This window comes from Nomascus leucogenys, chromosome 2 (genome assembly GCF_006542625.1).
Source record: "Nomascus leucogenys isolate Asia chromosome 2, Asia_NLE_v1, whole genome shotgun sequence".
Taxonomy (NCBI): Eukaryota; Metazoa; Chordata; class Mammalia; order Primates; family Hylobatidae; genus Nomascus; species Nomascus leucogenys.
The window spans coordinates 47,893,283-47,906,856 of record NC_044382.1 but is presented as its reverse complement, the minus strand read 5'-3'; the positions used below and the strand labels follow the sequence as shown (position 1 = coordinate 47,906,856).

Below are 13,574 nucleotides of genomic sequence, written 5' to 3'. Positions count from 1 at the left end.
TTGACAGAGTCTTGCTCTGTTGCCCAGGCTGGAGTGCAACAGCGCGATCTCGGCTCACTACAAGCTCCGCCTCCCGGGTTCACGCCATTCTCCTGCCTCAGCCTCCCGAGTAGCTGGGACTATAGGCGCCCGCAACCATGCCTGGCTAATTTTTTTGTATTTTTAGTAGAGACGGGGTTTCACCGTGTTAGCCAGGATGGTACTGCGGTGATTTATGACGACCTAATGTGTCCCTTTGTAGTCCTCTGAAGCAATCGTGCCCTCACCAAGAATTCTGAAATGTCTTACCCAATGATGTGCTGGCTGTTGGAGAATAGCCTCTGTAGACTTAGGTGTCAACAGCATTAATCAGATACTTACTGTTTGGAGGCTCTACACCCATCTGTGTCATTTTTGTCCAGTTGCAGTGTTCCCGCCATCAGCTGAAATAGCTGGATTATTGTCGTAGCAGAAATTAGAGCAAAAGAAAGGTGTATGAAATATCTTGAGTTAAGCGATTTTTGAGCTTCATCAATCGTATGAAGCTATCAAATTAGAACAAATTCACAGACCCAGCTGAGACTTAGAGACAGATTCTACTGCAATAATTTACATGCTAGGTGTTTCAGTCTACATGCAATAGAAATCATTGAAAACATTTATCAGGGTAAAAGTTATGCTTATCAACCTGTCTTCCCTTTACACTTTAATGGAATAAGTTAATTCAGCATACCTTAGTCAACATAAATCATTACTCATCTGGGACAAAAAACTATTTACATGTTGATCCTCAGTTCTGAGCACTCTCTCACCAATTTTTTGATCGTTTAAATTAAAACTTTTCTTGATAGAGTGCTTGTGTCTTAGATAAAGCATGTATTGAAAGAGTATATACAAGTACTTTACCCTTTATGAAAAGGATTGAAATGAAATTACAGCACTGCGTAAGATACCTGACTTGACTTTCAGAGATTTCATCAACATCAGGTTTCGTTTAAAAATGCTTGAAACGGTCCCAGTCAGTCCAGAGGCTGCGGCTGTGGAGGTACCACCTGTGGAGAAACTGCAAAGATGCTGTCTGTGTGCGTCTCCGCGGCCGTGGCCCATGACCTCACTTGGTGGGCGGGACTGGTCTCCAGAAATGCTTTGGGTTCATCTTTCATTGCTGCAAGCAACCTCCATGCCTCTAACACTCATCTTCAGAAGACTGGGACTGCTGAGATGCCCTCTACTCTTAAAGAGCGTATTCTTGGAGCTGATACCTCTGTTGACCTTGAAGAAACTGGGCATGTCTTAAGTATTGGTGATGGTGTTGTCCATGTACATGGGCTGAGGAATGTTCCAAGCAGAAGAAATGGTAGAGTTTTCTTCAGGCTTAAAGGATATGTCCTTGAACTTGGAACCTGACAATGTTGGCGTTGTAGTGTTTGAAAATAATAAACTAAGGAAGGAGGTATAATGAAGAGGACAGGAACCTTTGTGGATGTTCCAGTCGGTGAGGAGCTGTTGGGTCGTGTAGTTGATGCTCTTGGTAATGCTATTGATGGAAAGGGTCCAGTTGGTTCCAAGACCCATAAGTGAGTCGGTCTGAAAGCCCCCAGAATCATTCCTCGAACTTCAGTGCAGGAACCAATGCCGACTGGCATTAAGACTGTGGATAGCTTGGTGCCAATTGGTCATGGTCAGCATGAGCTGATTATTGGTGACCGAAAGACTGGGAAAACCTCAATTGCTATTGACACAATCATTAACCAGAAACATTTCAATGATAGATCTGAAGAAAAGAAGAAGCTGTACTGTATCTATGTTGCTATTGGTCAAAAGAGATCCACTGTTGCTCAGTTGGTGAAGAGACTTACAGATGCAGATGCCGTGAAGTACACCATTGTGGTGTCAGCTGCAGGCTCAGATGCTGCCCTACTTCAGTACCTGGCTCCTTACTCTGACTGTTCCATGGGAGAGTATTTTAGAGATGATGGCAAATATTCTTTGATCATCTGTGACGACTTATCCAAACAGGCTGTTGCTTACCGTCAGATGTCTCTGTTGCTCCACCGACCCCCTGATCGTAAGGCCTGTCCTGGTGATGTGTTTTACCTACACTCCCAGTTGCTGAAGAGAGCAGCCAAAATGAATGATGCTTTTGGTGGTGGCTCCTTGACTGCTTTGCTAGTCATAGAAACACAGGCTGGTGATGTGTCTGCTTACATTCCAACGAATGTCATTTCCATCACTGACAGACAGATCTTCTTGGAAACAGAATTGTTCTACAGAGATATCCGCTCTGCCGTTAACATTGGTCTGTCTGTGTCTCGTGTTGGATCTGCTGCCCAAACCAGGACTATGAAGCAGGTGGCAGGTACCATAAGCTGGAATTGGCTCAGTACTGTGAAGTTGCTGCTTTTGCCCAGTTTGGTTCTGACCTCGATGCTCCCACTCAACAACTTTTAAGTCGTGGTGTGCATCTAACTGAGTTGCTGAAGCAAGGACAGTATTCTCCCACGGTTATTGAAGAACAAGTGGCTGTTATCTATGCGGGTGTAAGGGGGTATCTTGATAAACTGGAGCCCAGCAAGATCACAAAGTTTGAGAATGCTTTCTTGTCTCATGTTGTCAGCCAGCACTAAGCCCTGTTGGCACTATCAGGGCTGATGGAAAGATCTCAGAAGACTCAGATGCAAAGCTGACGGAGATTGTAACAAACTTCTTGGCTGGATTTGAAGCTTAAACTCCTATGGATTCACATCAAATGTCAGTTCAGTTTTGTCATTGTTTGCTCTAGTAAATTAGTTTCATTTGTAAAAGGGTTACTCTCATACTTCTTTTGTACAAAAATCACATTAAAAAGTTTCCATAATGCATAAAAAAAAAAAAAGAGGAGAGTTCCGGAGACCAGGCAGCCGCCACAGCTGAACACTGCTGCTCCACGGTGGAGTCCCTGCACCGCCGCCAGCATCGTGGTGTTTTACTTCACCAGCAGCAGCATTAATTCATCTGCCTGCACTATTTACATGGGAAGGGATAAATATGAAATAGAGACAGGGTTTCACCATTTTGGCCAGAATGGTCTCGATCTCCTGACCTCATGATCCGCCCACCTCAGCCTCCCAAAGTGCTGGGATTACAGGCATGAACCACCACGCCTGGCCCTTGAGTTTTATATCTCTCCTACTAACCCATAAATCATCATGAAGATCTGATCAAGCATGGCTGGCCTGAAGATACCTGGTTTCGTGTGGACAGACTCTCTTCGGCTCATGTATACCTTCAATTGCATAAGGGAGAGAATATAGGAGACATTCCAAAGGAAGTGCTGATAGACTGCGCCCACCTTGTGAAGGCCAGTAGCATTCAAGGCTGCAAGAACAACGTTAATGTGGTATATACGCCGTGGTCTAACCTGAAGAAAACAGCTGACATGGATGTGGGGCAGATAGGCTTTCACATGCAGAAGGATGTGACAACGGGGAAGAAAGTAAATGAGATCCTGAACCGATTAGAAAAAAACAAAGTGGAGCGGGGTGCGGTGACTCACCCCTGTAATCCCAGCACTTTGGGAGGCCGAGACGGGCGGATCACGAGGTCAGGAGATCGAGACCATCCTGGCTAGCACGGTGAAACCCCGTCTCTACTAAAAATACAAAAAATTAGCCGGGCGTGGTGGCAGATGCCTGTAGTCGCAGCTACTCAGGAGGCTGAGGCCGGAGAATGGCGTGAACCCGGGAGGCGGAGCTTGCAGTGAGCCGAGATCGCGCCACTGCACTCCAGCCTGGGTGAGAGAGCGAGACTCCATCTCAAAAAAAAAAAAAATGAAAAAGAAAAAACGCAAGTGGAGTGGTTCCCAGACCTAGCAGCAGAGAAAGAATGCAGAGATGGTGAAGAGAGGAATGAGAAAAAGCCGAAATTCAAGAAACGAAAAAGAGAGAAAAAGAAGACACGAAGAAGAGAGAAATGGATGAACTTAGGAGCTGTTCATCACTAATGAAAGTTGAAAATATGTCTTCAAATCAGGATGGCCATGATTCAGATGAATTCATGTAAAAGGAGAAAAGGACCTTTGAAAGATGTGAATGTAGAGACAACTGCAGAACTTTGGGTTTCATCTGTGTTCTGAAATATAAAATACAACCAAAATTCTACCTTCTTCCTATCCAGAAATGATTGATTTTGGAGTTTAAAAAATTTTTACCTTTTTTGCTGGCAGAAAACGATCAGATATGTATAAAATAGTTGAACTTGACAGCATATAACTGAAAGTGGAAATGCTTTTGGCAGAACATACCTTGGTGCCTTGTGAAAGCCAGCTGGGCCTTGTTCTTGAGATGGACTTTAAAATGAACCAACTCTGAAAAGTACTTCTGTTGCTGTGGTCTATCCCTGAAAACAGGTGTCTCGAAACTCTTTTCATATTCTTAAAATAATCTTCACTTCTGTTAAGAACATGTTGGTGGGTAATTATGCAAATGTTTCCCTTTCCCTTATTTCCCAATTAGAAAAAACAGCATAAGAGTTTTGGAAAAGAGAGTTCTAGAAGATTGTTGGCTTCAGTATTCACGTTCCATCATGTCATCTGGGTCTGTTAGCGTAGTGACCCTCAGCGCAGCCTGTCCTGGCTTTTACGTCTTTGCTTCCTCTGAGCAGGGGCCTCCATCTTAGTATCATCATATTTAAAGAAATCGATGGTGTTCATCAAGGTGGGGCCTGTGGCAGTTGTTGCCTGAGCACCAAGTCGCCCAAGTCACCTATGCAACAACTTCTGGGCTCAGGAGTAATTTCTCAGCACCGAGGGTAAAATAGGAAGGAATGCTGTGTTGATCATTTGGGAGATGTAGGTTACCTGATTGGTGCCTTGGGATGCAGCACAAAGCAGAAGTCCATATTGCAATTATGATTTTAGAAGGAACTAAGCATTTCACCAGCCAGCCAAGTAATTATTTTCTTTACCTTGAAATCGTATTTGAGTTGTAACCCGAGTTCAATTTCTCCTTGTAGATTCAGTAACTTACTATGTAACATTACTTCTCACTTGAACCTCTCGCTATCTGTTGTGATTCTGAGCAGAAGATGTCTTTTGATTGCAGTATGTAAGATAACCCCTGTAGAAGGAGACAAAATGAGGAGAAAGAGAACAAAGCCTGCAGGACCAGAGGCATACAGATGGACATTTTACTCACACCCACAGCAGCAAGAATGACTTCCTGCAACAGATACTCCACCTGTAATAGCACTTTGGAACTGTGGGCAAAACCAGAAGGCTAGTTTTTTTTTTTCCATTTATGTATGGGGTTGAACTGGAAAACTCCCTGAGGCATAATTCATTGGCCAAACTTTGAAAGGGTATAGAAGATGACTTTAGAGATGAGTGGTTTTGTGTATGTGTCTAATGATATTCAGCCTGATGTTCTGCAATTTTAAAAGTTATAATAAAGTATCATTTTTTAATCTGAAAAAAAAGCTTGAAACATATGTGTGGATGTATCATGCATTTATTTATGTGTGTATATGAAGATGTTTAGAAGTTGAGGCTCTGTGAACTTTGAAAACAAAAGCATCCCACATCCAGATGATTCCATTGCCACAAACTCTTGTAAGGGTGGACTACTCTGCTCAGAAACCTTCCAAATAAACTGCAAACCCTTTATCCTGGCATTTGAAACACTCCCATTTTCTGGTTACAGTTCCCACTACTGTTCCACCAAGTACCTCCTACATGTACACACACACAACACACACACACAAGTATTTCTTTCTCTTTATCAATACCTTCCACTTTCCCACCTCTGTGTATTTATTCACATCAGCTCCTCTGCCGAGATGTCAATTTCATCTGTCTAAATATTGCCGTCTTTATATGTTCGTTCCAAAGCTGGAAGTAATTTCTTCCTTATCTGAACCCTCACAGCAGCACCTAAGCTGTCCCTGTAGGCTGGCACTTTTCACTGCCTATGTTAATTACAATTATTATGCCTTTTCTTCCCTAATTGGACTTTTTGAAAGGGAGTATCATACTGTATTTATCTTTCATTTGATTACTGCAGTGTTTTTGGTGTTTTTGTTTTGGTTTTTTTGTTGTTTTTTTTTTTTTTGAGACAGAGTCTTGCTCTGTCGCCCAGGCTGGAGTGCAGTGGTGCAATCGTAATTCACTGCAACCTCCGCCAACCAGTTCAAGTGATCCTACCGCCTCAGCCTCCCGAGTAGCTGGGATTACAGGCACGCACCACCACACCTGGCCAATTTTTGTATTTTTAGTAGAGACGGGGTTTCACCATATTGGCCAGGCTGGTCTTGAGCTCCTGTCCTCAAGTGATCCACTCACCTCGGCCTACCAAAGCGCTGGCATTACAGGCATGAGCCAGCACGCCCGGCTGATTACTGCAGGGTTTTTCAAACAGGATGTATTCTTGCAGTCTGTGTTTTAGAGAATTTCATAATTTTGGTGACCACTTCTGTACTGATTTTTAGAGTGACATAAGCATAATTTGGACTATCTGGATAACCATCTTAACCCTGAAACCTACCGAGCGGTTCAGTGCCCACATTTGTTTGAGTTTATAATCACTTTTTGGCACCAAGAAAAAACCAGCTGTAATACATGTGATGGGTATGCAACAGGTGGAGACCAAATGACCTGCTGTGTGAATAGAGGTTTTTTTTTTTTAGTGAGTCAGATAAAGAAATGTGGTATCAGAACTGAATCCTCCCCATATCATAAAATAGCATGCATGCCAGATTCAAAGGAACCTGTGTAGTCGTAGGCCAGAACCCTGTTTATCTGCCATTTAGCTTGGCAAAACTTGGATCTCATTGGTTTTCAGTTTTGTTTGTATTTAATTTGTATTCATTCTTCCATTTAATATTGTTTTGTTTTTATGTCTATGTACGAGTTTTAAGATAAAGTTCATGGACCAGGGACAGTGGCTCACACCTGCAGTTTGGGAGGCCAAGGTGAGAGGATCGTTTGAGTCCAGGAGTTCAAGGCTGCACTGAGCTATGATCATGCTACTGCCCTCCAGCCTGGGTGGCATAGCAAGACCCCATAAAAACAAAAACAAACAAGCAAAAAAAACAGAGTTTATGCCTAGTTCTGTTTGCATGTACTTAAGAGACAGAATACAGTAATTTAAATCAGTCCTGGGGGTAGCAGATATGTAGGATGAACAAGTCGAGAGATTTAATGTACAAACTAAGGACTACAGGTAATAAAACCATACAGTAGACAGGATTCATGCTAGATGAGATTTTAGCTGGTCTTGCTACAAAAACAAAAAAAGTGGGTAACTAATGTGAGATGATGGATATGTTTGTTTTACTATAGTGACCTTCTTAATATGTATATGTATCCCATGACATCATGCTGTGTGCCTTAAATATACACAATAACATTTATTTTTTTAAAAAGTCAGGCCAGGTGCAGTAGCTCACGTCTGTAATCCCGGCACTTTGGGAGGCCGAGGTGGGTGGATCACCTAAGGTTAGGAGTTTGAGACCAGTCTGACCAACATGGCGAAACCCCATGTCTACTAAAAATACAAAATTAGCCAGGTGTGATGGCACATGCCTCAGCTACTTGGGAGGCTGAGGCAGGAGAATCGCTTGAACCCAGGAGGCAGAAGTTGCTGAGATGACACCATTGCACTCCAGCCTGGGCAGCAAGAGCAAAACTCTGTCTCAAAGAAAAAAAAAATTCAATCCTAGAGGGTCTGCAAGAATAACTTTCTTTAACAAAAAAAAAAAAAAAAATAGCTGAGTGTGGTGGCTCACACCTGTAATTCCAGAACTTTGGGAGGCCAAGGTGAGCAGATGGCTTGAGCCCAGCAATTCAAGACCACCCTGGGCAACATAGCAAGACCCTATCTAAAAAAAAAAAAATTAGGTGGGCATGGTGGTGCACTCCTGTAGTTCCAGCTACTTGGGAGCCTGTGGTGGGAGGTCGAGGCTGCAGTGAGCTGAGATCATGCCACTGCACTCCAGCCTGGGCAACAGAATGAGACCCTGCCTCAGAAAAGAAAAAGCTACACTTATTAATTTTTAGCAGCACTAACTTAGATGTTAGATATTCATCATCCTCTACCCAGTGCAGCTTAGATTCAGCTTTATAATTGATCTCTATTTGCTAAAGGCATATTTGGTAGGTAAACACAGATGGTGGGGCCCCAGACAAAAACGGCCATTGCTTTATTGATCTCTGCTATTTGTTTTCAGCTTGTAGGAACTGCACCTGGGTCCTCAAAACAAAACCTTTTGTATCCTTGGTAAATTGTTCCCAATTCATAAAAGAATAATACTAATAAGACAAGCCGGCCAGTATATATATTTAAAGGACCAGGCAGCTGCTAAACCCCCACACTTTTTCTTGCTACAATTCAGAGAAAATGTTCTTCAAAGGAGGAAGCTGGCTTTGGTTATACATCAGAACAAGTATCATTCTAGGAAGTGAGCTAAACAGACCAGCACCACATGGGCAAAATAATTGTTACCAGCTTAACAGATTTCACTGCAGCTTTGAGGAAGCAGAGCATTACTGTCATGTGCAGAGAGGATTCCTAGCTCATATTTGGAACAAGGAAGTTCAAGATCTCATCCAGGCCTATCTGGAAGAAGGAAAGAAGTGGTGGATTGGGCAAAATGTAATGCCATTGAAAAAGCATCAAGACAACAAATACCCAGGTAAGACTCTGGGGTTTAGTGGTTATGAAGGAAACTTCCTCATATTTTATTCTGGGACAGAAAAAAAAAAAGAAAATCTTAATCTTTCTGCTTTTGTATACAGAAAAACCAGTCACTTTACTTCATTACCATCTTTCCTCTGAAATATTTCCATTTTGTGCTACAGCCTTTGATTTGTCTGTGTAGCAAAAATGATGCAATTTTTCCTAGAACCCATCTAAAGTTAACTTACCTAACCTTTCACTAAAAGAATTATGCTAGGTTCAAAAGACAGAAACCTTTGATGGTCATTTTTTTCCTAATAAACATCTCTTCATTATTCTGATCTCTAAGTTTCCTAATGCAAAACTGAGAGGAAGATTATCTACCTATTGTCTTTCTTACAAAGTGTTTTCTTTTTTTTTTTTTTTTTTGAAATGGAGTCTCGCTCTGTCACCCAGGCTGGAGTGCAGTGGTGCCATCTTGGCTCCACTGCAAGCTCTGCCTCCTGGGTTCACGTCATTCTCCTGCCTCGGCCTCCCGAGTAGCTGGGACTACAGGCGGCCGCCACCATGCCCAGCTAATTTTTTGTATTTTTAGTAGAGATGGGGTTTCACTGTGTTAGCCAGGATGATCTCGATCTCCTGGCCTCGTGATCCGCCCGCCTTGGCCTCCCAAAATGCTGGGATTACAGGCGTGAGCCACCGCGCCCAGCCCTTACAAAGTGTTTTCAAAGTTATGCACCATAATCTTGAAGTTTTAGAGACAAATCCAAGCCTTTATTATATCATTCTCATCATCTTCATTAACGTGTAGGTAAAGTAATACTAAGCCTTGTGGTAAGGAACACCTACGAAAAAATAAACTATAATGTATGGGAGGAAATTCTAAATTTTTATCTATTGGAAGTCAGCCAAATTTGGCTTTCATATTTACTTTTAAAAAATGCCTGGTGGGGTGGGCGCAGTGGCTCAGGCCTGTAATCCGAGCACTTTGGAAGGTGGAGGTGGATGGATCACCTGAGATCAGGAGTTTGAGACCAGCCTGGCCAAAATGGTGAAACCCCATCTCTACTAAAAATACAAAAATTAGCTGGACGTGGTGGCGGGTGCCTGTAATCCCAGCTACTTGGGAGGCTGAGGCAGGAGAATTACTGGAACCCAGGAGGCAGAGGTTGCAGTGAGCGGAAATCACACCACTGCACTCCAGCTTGGGCGACTGAGTGAGACTGTCTCAAAAACAATAATAAAAAATAAATCTAAAAGCCTGGCTTTCGAGTATGAGGCTCATCTGGGTCTGATCTCCCCTCAGCAGACGTTGCAGCCCACGGGCCCCCAAAGCCCCCCAGCTGCACCTACCTGTCCAGAAACTTCCATCAGATCTCATCCAAAGGGGACGAGTGCTTACTGAGATACTATTTCATTTGCCAGACTGGTAAGTGATAAAGCTACATGCTACCAAAGACCCAAATTTTACAAACTGATTCTAAATAAGGAGTGCATGTGAGAGTATTGGTTAAATAGTCTGTGAGTGGTAGACCATGGGATGATACAGGGCTTTTGATTTTCATGATACTGATTAGCGTGAGAAACTTATGTGGTGTGACTTCCTTGGATCCATCCCCACTGGGAGTTGGAAGAATTGTGCCTTGATGACCTCCTCGTGTTTTAACTTGGGCAGAGTGTGGGAGAAATTGTATTGGTGACACCATTTTCCACATGCACACTCGTAATTCAGTCAGCATTTGGGCTTCAGAGGGAAGGATGGGAAAAAGAAGGAGGAGAAGAGAATAAGGCAGAGGAAGATGAGAAGACGAAGGGTGAGAGGGTTGTTATCCGAAGTTCGCTTCTGCAGAAGTAGATCAGGATTAAGCTATGTATGTATGTATGTATGCATTTGTGTGTGTGTGTAGTTGTTGTATTTATTTATTTATTTATTTTTCCAAGACTGAGTTTTGCTTTTGTTGTCCAGGCTGGAGTGCAATGGCGCAATCTCGGCTCACCACAACCTCCGCCTCCCGGGTTCAAGTGATTCTTCTGCCTCAGCCTCCAGAGTAGCTGAGATTACAGGCATGTGCCACCATGCCCGGCTAATTTTGTATTTTTAGTAGAGACGGGATTTCTCCATGTTGGTCAGGCGAGTCTCGAACTCCCAACCTCAGATGATCCGCCTGCCTTGGCCTCCCAAAGTGTTGGAATTACAGGCTTGAGCCACCATGCCCAGCCTATTTATTTTTTTGTGTGGAGATGGGGGTCTTGTTATGTTGCCCAGGCTGGTCTCGAACTCCTGGACTCAAGCAATCCTCCCACCTCGGCCTCTCAAAGTGCTAGGATTACAGGAATGAGCCGCTGTGCCCGGCCTTGGTGATTTCTTAAAAAAAACAACTACCATGCAACCGAGCAATTTCTCTTATTGCAGAAAGAGAAAAGCTGTGCTCATGTAAAACTATGTATATGGATGCTTATAGCAGCTTTATTCATAATAGAGCAAAACTGGAAACAATCCAGATGTCTGTCAACAAGTGAATGGTTTAACCACTGTGGTCCAGCCATGGCAGTCATACTGTTTCCAGTCTCCCGGTGACTCTTTCCCACTTCCCTCTCTCTACTCAACCTCCAACAACGGGGAGCCTCCCTCAGTCTCATTCTTAGGTCAGGTGATAACCTTGCTTTCTAACTCAAGGAGAAAAAAACCAAAGCAATTTGGAGTCTGTCCAAGGCTCGGACCGCCAAATCTAGCCACCTACCAGCACCTGTACCTGTAGAGCGACAAAGCCTTCTCTCATCCTGCTACAAACCTTCATACTCCTATCTAAAGTGAATCTCTCTGGTTGTTGAATTGGATTCCATGGAATCCAATTCAGTAATAAAAAGAAACAAACTATTGATACACACAGCAATCTCCAGAAAATTATGCTAAGTGAACAAAGCCAATCTCAAAATGTTACGTACTCCATGGTGCCATTTATTGAGCATTCTTGAAATGATAACATGATAGAAATGGAGAACAGATTAGTGGTTGTCGGGGTCTAAGGAGGGCATGGGGGCAGGACGGAAGTAGGCATGGCCATAAAAGGGCAATGTGGGCGAGGCACAGTGGCTCACACCTGTAATCCCAGCACTTTGGGAGGTCAAGGCGGGTGGATCATGAGGTCAAGAGATTGAGACCATCCTGGCTAAAATGGTGAAACCCCAGTCTCTACTAAAAATACACAAATTAGCCAGGCATGGTGGTGGGCACCTGTAGTCCCAGGTACTCAGGAGGCTGAGGCAGGAGAATGGCTTGAAGCCAGGAGGCGGAGGTTGCAGTGAGCCAAGATTGTGCCACTGCACTCTAGCCTGGTGACAGAGCAAGACTCCGTCTCAAAAAAAAAAAAAAAAGTGGGGGTTAATGTGAGGGATTCTTATAGCAATAGAAAAAAATTTTTTGACATGACTGTATCAGTGTCCATATCCTGTTGTTACCCTTGCAAGATGTTACCCTTGGAAACTGGATACAGGCATCTCTGCATTTTCTCTTACATCTGCATGTGAATATACAATTATCTCAAAATAATGTTACATTTTTTTAAAAAAAGAAAAATGCCCCAATGTAAGTATACACATGACTTACACAGTATTCTTGCGAAAAAAATAGAGTAATGCAAATTAAAAATAAACTGAGATACCCTTTCCCATCTATCAGATCGTCATAAATCCACAAACTTAACAACATATTCCATTGGCAAGGCCGTAAGAAAACGGGTACTCTCATAAGTTGCTAGTGAGAATGCAGTAAGATATAATCTCTATATATTTATAAATAAAGGGGAATTCAGCAATATCTAGCAAAATTACATATACATCTAACCTTGACTCAGTGTCCACTGCTAGGAATCTATCCCAAAGTCAAACCAGCAAAAGTGCAAAAAGATGCACACATAAGGCTATTCATTGTAGCTCTCTGTGATAGCAAAAAAGTAGGAATAATCCTCATGCCCATCAAGAGGGAACTGGTTGTAAAAAATAAATAACAATCTCCATCTACTGCAGTGGGGTTATCTCTATGATGTATTTTTTTAGTGGAAAATAGGTACAGAACATATATATTTGCCTATATACATACATGTACGTATAAATATAACAGAAGGAGAAACAAAAACTAATGGAAATGGTTACCTATGAGGGAGAGAGAAAATAGGGCAGAAAGGATGAAGATGGAAAAAGGACCTTTCGAAATGTACCTGGTTTTATAGTTTGGCACTGGAACTCTTTAAATGTTTTCCATAATTATTGCTATGGTTTGAATGTACCCCTTCCAAAACAGGTGTTGCCAATGTGATCGCATTAAGAGGTGGGGACTTTAAGAGGTGGGTTGGCCTACAGGGCTCCTCCCTTGTGAACAGGATGGGGCCCTTATAAAAGGACTTGGCAGAGGGCGGGTTTCTCTCGCTTTCCACCTTATGAAGATGCAGCCCTCCCCCAACTCCGAGTGCCGGTGCCGCCTTCTTGGACGTCCGGCTTCCAGAACTGTGAGAATTAGATTTCTGTTCTTTATAAATTACCCTGTTTGTGGTAGTCTGTTATAGCAGCGCAAAACAGACTAAAGCAATTATAAAACAAATTTATGTCAACTTCTTTTTTTTTTTTGAGATGCAGTTTTACTCTTGTTGCCCAGGCTGGAGTGCAATGGCGTGATCTTGGCTCACTGCAACCTCCACCTCGCGGGTTCAAGTGATACTCCTGCCTCAGCCTCCCAAGTAGCTGGGGTTACAGGCACCTGGCTAATTTTTGTATTTTTAGTAGAGACGGGGGTTTCGCCATCCTGGCCAGGCTGGTCTCGAACTCCTGACCTCAGGTGATACAGTCTCCTCAGCCTCCCAAAGTGCTGGGATTACAGGCGTGAGCCACTGCACCCAGCCTGTCAACATTTTAAAAAGCAATCCCTAAAAGTAGAGAAAGAGAGGGGAG

General features: G+C 43.1%; 1 protein-coding gene and 2 pseudogenes across 2 annotated transcripts in view; all 3 read left to right on the top strand.

Annotated features, from left to right (window-relative positions):
- The first annotated feature begins 1,050 nt into the window (after positions 1-1,050).
- On the top strand, positions 1,051-2,707 carry LOC100580818 (annotated as a pseudogene). The gene has a single exon (XR_177869.3). The product of XR_177869.3 is annotated as an ATP synthase subunit alpha, mitochondrial pseudogene (transcript).
- Positions 2,708-2,713: 6 nt separating this feature from the next.
- Positions 2,714-4,020, top strand: LOC100579920 (annotated as a pseudogene).
- A 4,331-nt stretch (positions 4,021-8,351) lies between these two features.
- PKD1L3 (polycystin 1 like 3, transient receptor potential channel interacting) overlaps positions 8,352-13,574 on the top strand; it is an 82,298-nt gene continuing 77,075 nt past the window's right edge. The window contains 2 exon segments of the mRNA XM_030829725.1: positions 8,352-8,646; positions 9,937-10,059. Of these exon segments, the coding sequence (XP_030685585.1) occupies positions 8,352-8,646; positions 9,937-10,059 (418 nt within the window).